Below are 10,000 nucleotides of genomic sequence, written 5' to 3' on the forward strand. Positions count from 1 at the left end.
CCCCTCCTCCCCCTCTCCCCCCTCCCTCCCCCTCTCCCCCCTCCCTCCCCCTCTTCCCCTCTCCCTCCCCCTCTTCCCCCTCCCTCCCCCTCTCCCCCCTCCCTCCCCCTCTTCCCCTCTCCCTCCCCCTCTTTCCCCCCTCCCTCCCCTTCTCCCCCTCCCTCCCCTTCTCCCCCTCCCTCCCCCTCTCTCTCCCCCCTCCCTCCCCCTCTCTCTCCCCCCTCCCTCCCCCTCTTCCCCCCTCCCTCCCCCTCTTCCCCCCTCCCCTCCCCCTCTTCCCCCCTCCCTCCCCCTCTTCCCCCCTCCCTCCCCCTCTTCCCCCCCTCCCTCCCCCTCTTCCCCCCTCCCTCCCCCTCTTCCCCCCTCCCTCCCCCTCTTCCCCCCTCCCTCCCCCTCTTCCCCCCTCCCTCCCCCTCTTCCCCCCTCCCTCCCCCTCTTCCCCCCTCCCTCCCCCTCTTCCCCCCTCCCTCCCCCTCTTCCCCCCTCCCTCCCCCTCTTCCCCCCTCCCTCCCCCTCTTCCCCCCTCCCTCCCCCTCTTCCCCCCTCCCTCCCCCTCTTCCCCCCTCCCTCCCCCTCTTCCCCCCTCCCTCCCCCTCTTCCCCCCTCCCTCCCCCTCTTCCCCCCTCCCTCCCCCTCTTCCCCCCTCCCTCCCCCTCTCTCCCCCCCTCCCTCCCCCTCTCTCCCCCCTCCCTCTCTCTCTCCCCCCCCCCTCTCTCCCTTCCCTGTGTCTGTCTCGCGCGCTCGCTGTCTCTATCTCTCCCCATCACTCTCTCTCTCTCTCTCTCTCCCTCTGTGTGTGTCTCTCTCGCTCTGTCTCTCGCTCTCTGTCTCTGTGTGTGTCTCTCGCGCTCTCTCTCTCTCTCTCTCTCTCCCCCCCGCGCGCTCTCTGCCCCCGCGCTCTCTCCCCCCCAAACAAGTGCGGCCCTGTCACTCTGCTCACTGTCTCATGTGGAGACACAGTGGAACTCAGTAATTTGGAGTCTGCGAGCTTGAGACCATCAGCTCCCCGGCCGCAGTACAGAGCATGTCCACTAAGGGTATAACACATGTCTACTGCCATGTCATAATGGACGCCTTGCTAACAAAAATTAAAAGAATTGATAGATTTTTCCTTTAGAGGTTTTGGCAGACTAAAATTTTCAATAGCCCACTTTTTTAAAAAAAGTCATTGTGTCCTCATATATTTCTGCTCCTGGTTTTTGTCATTGAACAAATTTTACAGAGCTTTCTAAGTTTTAATTTTACATCATCTTGAAAATGTTAAGTTTTCTTTGACATTCACAGATGCATTGAAGAAAATCCAAATTTTTCTCCAGTGTCACACTCCCGATCCCTGGTAACCTCCCAGTGAATCTATGCTACACCTGTCCCCACTGCTTTTGCATGCTCTTTAAAGGGAGTATATTTGGCATTGTTGACACGTTCACGCACCACGATAACCAAATCTTTGCTTTTTGACTGCATGTTCCTCTCCAGCCCTGAGTATACATCCTGAATCTTGACAGGACATACAGCAATGTAGCACCTCAACCTCCCTATTATCTATCCTCTGTCCAGTACAATATCCAATATGACTGCTGCAATAATAACCAAACAAATGCAGGAAATATTCACCAGGCCAGGTATTTTCTACAAAGAGAAACATTTAACAAATCCAGTTGACGTTCTTTTGTGGTTTTTTTATATTCATTCAGGAATATGGGTGTGGTTTACTTGGTTGGCATTTATTGTCCATTCCTAGTTGTCCTTAAGAAGGTGGTGTTAAGCTGCCTTCGCGAAGCACTGTAGGTAAACACCATAGTGCTGTTAGACCGGCAGTTCCAGCATATTAACCCAGTAGGAAATTGGTAATACATTTCCTTGTTGGAATGATTTTTAAAATTTCATTCATGAGACCTTTGTAGAAGTTCATAAAATCATGAGGGCCATCGATAGAATGAATAGCCAAGGACTGCTCCCTAGGGTGGTGGAGTCCAAAACTAGAGAGCATATGTTTTTTAGGTGAGAGCGGATAGATTTAAAAGGGACCTAAGGGGCAACTTTTTCATGCAGAGGGTGGTGCATGTTTGAGAATGAACTGCCAAAGGAAGTGGTGGGGGCTGGTATAATTACATAAATTAAAAGTCATCTGGATGGTTACATGAATAGGAAGGGTTTACAGGGATGTGGAACCAATGGTGGCAAAAGGGATTATATTAATTTAGGATATCTGGTTGGCATTAGTCTAACGGATCTGTTACCGTGCTGTATAACTCCTATGACTCCGCGTTGTCGCAGTTCACCAAAACCTTAACAACACACACGTTTTCCAACACTTGGCCCAAAAAGCCTTGTATGATATGGTATTTCATTTGCTCATTTAAACAGTTTTTGCATGTCTTGAGGGTTCCCTCCTTATTAGCACTCTTTCAGGCAGTGAGTTCAATATACTGTCAACCCGCTGGCTGAGAAATTATTTCCTCAAATCTCCTCTTTATCTTAAAACCGTGTGCCCTTTGGGTTTTGCTGTCTATCTTCCCTGTCTTCGCTCCTCGGAACTTTGTCCACCTCCATCAGATTTCCCCCTCAGCCCCCTTGGCGCTAAGAAGAATAACTCCTGCCTATCACATGTCTCTTCAATAGCAATATCCTGGTGCGTCCTGGAGGTGACATGGTGGCTCAGTGGTTAGCAATGCTGCCTGACAGCACCAGGGACCCGGGTTCGATTCCAGCCTCTGGTGACTGCAGATTCCATGCAGCCATTCTCCTCCGGTTTCCTCTGGGGGGCCCTGGCTTCCTCCACAAACCCGGTATGTGCAGGTTAGGTAGGTTGGCCATGGGTAATGCAGGGGCCGAATGGCCTGTTTCCACACTGTAGGGATTCTATGATCTGGGCGTCAAACTTTGGAGTTTTCATGTAACCATTGGCAACCCTGAGTACCTTCCAAAATGCTCCCATAAACCTATCTCTGTGTCAGCAAATGTTTGGTTGTCTGCCTCACCATCTCTTTGGCTTGGTTTCAAATGTTCTTTCAAGGTTAGAATGGTGCTGGAAAAACACAGCAGGTCAGGCAACATCCTCATACCTGATGAAGGGCTTTTGCCCGAAACATCGATTTTCCTGCTCCTCGGATGCTGCCTGACCTACTGTGCTTTTCCAGCACCACTCTGATCTAGACTCTGATCTCCAGCATCTGAAGTACCCACTTTCGTCTTCAAATTTTCTTTGGCTGCTACGAAAAGCCTTTGGACATTATTGATCTGCTAAAGGTAATATGCAAATGTGAATTGTTGCAAATAGTTTTGTAAGTCCCTAGTAGTGAGCTACAGACCGCAATAAAATCAAGTATTGAGCCACACCCTAGTTTTACTTGGAAGTGTGCTGGGAAATGCCAGCGGTATCCAGTAACTGAGAAAATCAGTTGTGGGTCATTAGATTATGGTGATTGTGGAGAAGAAAAGAGGCTGTTCTTGTTTTATATTGAATAGAAATGTTGGGCTTTGCCCATTATAAAGATGTTGCATTATCTCTGTCCTTTTTGATCAGCTCTGGTGATTTGTTTATTGTTGAGTTTGCCCTGCCCTGGTTGCCCCGGTAACATTACAGTGTAATGTGATGTGATACTAGCAGGGCTGATTAGTTTCTGGCAAGGCCTTATGATTGAGTCTCATCAATGACATCCTTGTTACCTCGCCCCAATTCTCCCCCACACTTCCCCCCACACACCTCAATCCCCCCTCACCCCACTATCCTCTTGACTCCTCTCTTTCCCACCTTTTTTTTAAAACCACCCACCCTGCCTTCTCTTCCAAACCCTCCTCTCTCTCGTTACCCTCTCTTCCTCCTCCTCCCGATCCCCTCTGCTCCTCACTCTAAATCTTCCGCTCGATCACTCTGTCTCGATCCCTCCTCCCTGAACTCTTCCTCTCTGATCCTCTCTCGCTCTCGCTCTCAATCACAACCTCTCCTCTTTTTCTCTCTCAATTTCCCTCCTCCTACATCCTCCCCGATTTGTCCCCCTCGATCCCCTCCTCCTCCTCTCCCTCTCTTTCTCTTTTCCCCCCCCCCCCCAACCCCAGTCTGCCTCAATTCCTTTCCCCCCTCCTTCTCCCCATCTGCCTCCCCCTTTCCTGTCCCAGGTCTGACAGGAAACTGACTGCATCCAGATGTGAACAGGGCTTTGCTGTTTGAGGAGAGGGTAGGTCATGAGGTTTCTGAGAGAGCAGAGTTTGGTTTTGCTCTCGTTGTGTGGTTTGATGCCTGTTTTGTTGGTGTAGGAGAAACTGAACCAGCCAGTCCAACCAGTGCTGGATTAAATAGTAGCTAGGAACATGCTCCAACCTGAGCTGGCTCCTGCCTACTCTCTCGGAGTGTCTGACTGAATCCCAACTATCCACTTGGATTCAGGGCCTTTACTGCCAGGTCACGCTGACAGTGATAGTAACTCTGTACGTCGTGACAGGTGGGGAAAATGGGTGCTGGCCTAACCATCCAATAAATGGTAGACATCATTCTGAGCCCACTGTATACACGCCAGCCTCAACTTTTATGACAATGGTTTGTGGTCACTTGTTACATCAAACTTTCAGGAGATAGGCAATTAAATTGAGTTCCTTGTGCACAGTTTGGAAGCTGACTTAAATTTAGTCAGTGCTGGCTGGGTTTTCCAGGGCTCAGTAATCCGGACAGTAAAATGGAGGCGGAAACTGAGTGCTTCTGAAGTTTATACTTCCTTAAGGTCCTCCTTGTGGAGCAGGAGACTGTCTTCTCTGGCACCTTGGGGAAGTCTTGAGCCACCTCTGCACTTACTAGGCAAGGCCAGTGTCCTCTCCTCTCTGCCCAACCTGACACCACCTCCCAACTCCCCCCACTCCTTGGACTACCATCAAGGGCTTCCTCCTGTAGGTTCTGTTACCTGATGACTACTAAATGGGAGACATTACCATGGATCTTCTGACGCTAGCCATCTTGGGTGTTTTCCCCTACACCTCCATAATATTGGGACTTGTATTATTGCTCAGGCTCTTGTGTGGTGTGTGAGCTGTGTCTTTCAGACAGCTGCCTGACATTGTGTCACGTGATGTTCTGGTACCGAGGTAACCCTCCCTCACCTTTTTAGTCACTAGCTGTGACCAGGATTCAGTTGTAGCTACTCAGTTATGGGGGTGTATTGGAATAGCATAATTGAGCACAGAAACCAGACAGCCTTGGAGTTTTCTTTGTGGTGTCGATAATCTTCAAGACATGTGACTCAATAGAACTTGACTGTCTGTGGTATTTATTGCGTAGACTCAACATACAGCAAACCACAAACAGCATCAATTATATCTTGAATGCAAACCTTAGGGAGACCGATTTTCGTGTCCAACCTAAAACTAGATAAACACTCGCACTTAATGACCAGGGCCCCAAATGGTAGTTCTTTCCCAGTCTTGGCTTTTTAAAGGGCCTGTATCTTCCCAGGAATTGCTTTGTAGATGTTTTAAGTGAGTAGCCGATTAAAAATTGTGTCGTCGATGAGCTGTCAGCTACAGTTGACGGTTTCTGACATTGCTCATCTGGGATGGCCATGGGTCAGCGTGGAACACTCTCTGGCTTGTTTTGAAGGGTTGGGGATTTGGAGCCTTGAACCCGCTATATTGACCGATGGCCAGTGTGAGTACGGACTGAGAGCTCATTTTTTAAAAAAAAACTTGGATTTTGGGTAATGCTGGCAAGGCCAGCGTTCCTTGCCCATCCCTACCTGCCCTTGAACTGTGTAACACAACTGCCCTCTGTGGGGCACAATCAGTCCAATCTGATGCTGTGACCTGGAACCAAATGTAGGCTGAATTGGGTAAGAATAGCAGATTTTTCAATCCTGAAGGACATGTGAATGAGGGTGAGAGGTTTTAACCCGAACCCTATCACTATTATTGAGAATGGCTTTATATTCGTTACAGAGTTCGAGAGTTATACAGCACGAAAACAGATCCTATGGTCCAACCAGATATCCTAAATTAATCTACTCCCGTTTGTCAGTATTTGGCCCACATCCCTCTTAAACCCTTCTTATTCACGTGCCCATCGAGATGCCTTTTAAATGTTGTAATTGCACCAGCCTCCTCCACTTCCTATGGCAGCTCATTCCACACACTCACCACCCTCTGGGTGAAAAAGTTGTTCCTTACAGGTCCCTTTTCCCTCTCACCTTGAAAGGTCTTTGCAACTCTCTCTTTCTCAAAAGTCAATGGAAGCAGAATCTGTGGATATTTTTAAAGCAGTGGAAGATAGATTCTTGCTAAGAAGGGGGGTGAAAGGTTATGGGGGGGGAGGGGGTGATGGTGGGGAGAGAATGTGGAGTAATCGGATGCTTTTATTGAATGGGGAGAAGCCAGGAGTGGGGAGGGGACAAAAGGGTCGCCTACTCTTATTCCTAATGGTTATGTCCATATGTAAATGTGGAAAGGTGTGGCGCTGGAAAAGCACAACAGGTCAGGCAGCATCCGAGGAGCAGGAGAATTGGCAATTCGGGCATAAGCCCTTCATCAGGAATGTGTGTCCATGCCCGAACCATCGATTCTCTTGCTCCTCGGATGCTGCCCGACCGGCTGTACTTTTCCAATGCCACACTTTTCGACTCTAATCTCCAGCATCACTTTTTCCAGTTCAAATGTAAGGTCTTAAATGAAAGCATGTTTTTATATATATGTACTGTAATGTAAATGGTTGTAAACAGTTGGCCATCAAGACTGCATCATGGGGGGAGTATTGCCCGTTTGAGATTAAGCCACAGTGGTAACTGTTGATTAGCAGCAGCAGCTACACTTGGCTCGCTTTGCAAAAAAACGGCCATCGCTGGCGTTGAGGCTGAAAGGCAAATTCTTGGACTCTAAAAGGTTGCATAAAGGTTTATTCTCTGCCTCTCCTCAGAAAACTCAACATCAGGATGAGCTGCTGGTGTCTAACCTGAAGGTAGGACAGTATGTCTTTCAGCTGACTGTCAAAGACACGGCAGGCCAGATGACCACTGACACCATGTCCGTCACTGTCCTCTCTCCCGAACAATCCGAGGGTGAGTGCACACTTGTCGCAATGGAATTGATTCACCCCTGCTCACTGACCCTGTTCGGAATGGAAAAAGCAAAGAATTTTCGTGAACCGTGTGCAGAGCTGTGTCGCGATCACGCTAGGATTACAGGGCAAAGATCGGGACTCTTGATTATGAAAAGCTCCCATTGATATGCAAATTGTGAACAATACCAAAAGGAAGAGGGTAGATTAATCAGGAAAGGATGAACAGGCGAGGGTTGTTTTCTCTAAAAGAAGTTGAGAGGCAACATGATCGAGATGTTTAAAATACGTGTTCAGGGATGTGTAGTTTAGTTGCATTAGTCAGGGGTAAATGTATGGTAATAGGATAGGGAGATGGGTCTGCATGCATTACTCTTTGGGGGGGTATTTGAGGACTTGTTGGGCCAAAGTGGCCTGTTTCCACATTGTAGGGATTCCATAATACTAAAGGCAGAGTGACACTATTTCCATTTGCAGAGGCAGGACTCATAAATATACTAATACGGCAATCACTAAAGGCTGCATTGCAGATTAGAAATAAAACAAACAAAGTGTTTGAGTTTTATTTTTCTGTCAATTGAATTGAAAAGAAGGAAAATTAGGCCAAACCTGTATCTAACATTAGTTAGACTGCATGTAAGAGCACTCTGCAGGCCTGCTCACCGTGGCTGCACGGTGGCTCAGTGGTTAGTACTGCTGCCTCACAGCAGCATAGAATCTGGTTCGATACCAGCCTCGGGCAACTATGTGTGGAGTTTGCACATTCTCCCTGTGTCTGCGTGGATTTCCTTCCCCAGTCCAAAGATGTGCAGCTTAGGTGAATTGGCCATGCTAAGTTGCCCATCAGGGATGTGTAGGTTATGTGCATTAGTTAGGGGTAAATATAGGATAAGTGGGTCTGGGTGGGTTACTCTTCAGAGGGTTGATGTGGCCTTGTTGGGCCGCAGGGCCTGTTTCTAAAATGTGGGGATTCTATGCTAACTTCTACAAGATGTTATAGAAAGGACATGGAGCCACTGGAGAGGATACAGAGCTAACTTGCATGAGAAACGTTTGAGTATAAATATCAGGAAAGAGTTGACAGGCTGGCTGTCTGCTTTTGAAAACTGAAGCTTTTTGAGATGGGGTTTTGGTGGTGTGGGTGCAGGGAGAGTGCGTTTGCTTGTGGGCAAGAGCAAAACTGGAAGCTGTCAGTGTAAGGCAGTCACTGACCGGGAACTGGTGCAAACCGTTTTCACCTAGAGAGTAGTGAGAATGGGGAACTCCTTACCACAGGGAGTACTTAACGGGGATAACAGCAATGCTTTTAGGGGAAATGAGATAAGGACGTGAGGGAGAAGAGAATAGATTGTTATAATGTTAGATTAGGACAAGAAATGGGAGCCCTGACTGGAGCATGAATACTGGGATAGACTGTTTGACCTGTTTCTATCATATTCTACATCATCCTAAAATAGTCCATAAATCCAATAATGAAATCAAGCAAAGCATATTTGGTCAGAGAGAGGTATGAATGTGGAGCACACTACCCCTCCAGGGTTATTTGAAGAGCTACAGAAACACAAGGGAGAAAGGTCCAGATGATACGTGAGTGGGGCTATATGAAGGAGGGCATTGCTTTATTTACATTACAGAGGGGGGTCATAGAGTCATATAGCATGGAAACAGACCCTTCGGTCCAACCAGTCCATGCCAAACATAATCCCAAACTAAACTAGTCCCACCTCCCTGCTCCCAGTCCATATCCCTCCAAACCTTTCCTATGCATGTATCCATCCAAATGCCTATTAAATGCTGTAATTCTACCCACACTGGCCACTTCCTCAGGAAGTTCATTCCACACATGAACCACCCTCTGTGTAAAACATTTGCCTCTTATGTCTTTTTTAAGTCTCTCTCCTCTCACCTTAACAATGTGCCCCCAAGTCTTGAAATTCCCCATCTCAGGGAGAAGCCAACTATATTTAGCTCTATTATTATGAAGGTGTGGGTGTACTTTAAGAGAGTTAAAAGCAGCAGAACTACCAGACCCAGCACCAAATATACTCAGAAATGGTAACAATGTAACACTGGGTCAAACCACGCGACCAGTTCGTTGCTTGGAGATAAAAACAAATTTGAATTCAGCCCCCAGTTTAAATTATATCCGAAACACAACAAACTCCTGTCAAGTTTGAATTGAGTATGTTGACAATCTTAAAAGCCAATGACACAATCTGATGCCCTGGAATATAAAACTGTGGAAAATTGAACAGTTGAGAGGAGAACTGCCATAACCCAGCATGTTAACAGACTGCTTGAAAATAGCTCTCTCAGAGCCTCAAATGTCCTATCTATTTTCAAAGCCCGCACCCATCAATCAAATTGACTGTGTTCAATTCTTTCGAACTCAACATAAGTCTGACCTGGTTCCTTCTTTATGCTTCTGGTAGCAATTCATAAGCACTTAAAATAGCCTGTTCATAATCTCTTGACACCTCATCTGACAATACGACAAATGCCTGACTAGCTCTGCCCACCAGTTTAGTCTGAACTAGCATTACCCATAAATCCTCCGATCACACCATCTGCCTAGCCAATTTTCAACTGAAATAAAAAAGGCTTCAACATCTTTCTCATCAAAATGTGGCAGAGTTGTGACATATTTTATATATATCACAACCTTCTCTTTTAATCTCCATCCTGTTAATTTGACTTTTGCTGACTAATTCACAACTTCTCAAGTTCAAATTCTCTATCTCTCTTTCTCTCTCCCTTTTCTTCTCTCTGTTTGCACAGTCAAGAACCTTCACACTCTCTCTTTTCTCCCCTCCCCCCACTTGTTGTCTTCTAACTCCATTTTCCTAATTTTGTCCTTGTTTTAAACCCAAATCTAACTTTTTTGCTAATTCTAAAAGTAAGGCCTTTTTCTTTCCTTCTAAACTTCCTTGGCAAATTTGAGAATCACTTTCAAATCCCAGAATTTCT

At 47.0% G+C, this 10,000-nt stretch overlaps 1 protein-coding gene across 1 annotated transcript in view; it reads left to right on the forward strand.

Moving 5' to 3' along the window:
* Positions 1–10,000, forward strand: part of LOC140476505 (kunitz-type protease inhibitor 1-like) — a 65,702-nt gene that overhangs the window by 36,801 nt on the left and 18,901 nt on the right. The window contains exon 3 of the mRNA XM_072569240.1: positions 6,893–7,034. Within this exon, the coding sequence (XP_072425341.1) occupies positions 6,893–7,034 (142 nt within the window). The remainder of the gene's footprint in view (positions 1–6,892; positions 7,035–10,000) is intronic.

This window comes from Chiloscyllium punctatum, chromosome 4 (genome assembly GCF_047496795.1).
Source record: "Chiloscyllium punctatum isolate Juve2018m chromosome 4, sChiPun1.3, whole genome shotgun sequence".
NCBI lineage: Eukaryota > Metazoa > Chordata > Chondrichthyes > Orectolobiformes > Hemiscylliidae > Chiloscyllium > Chiloscyllium punctatum.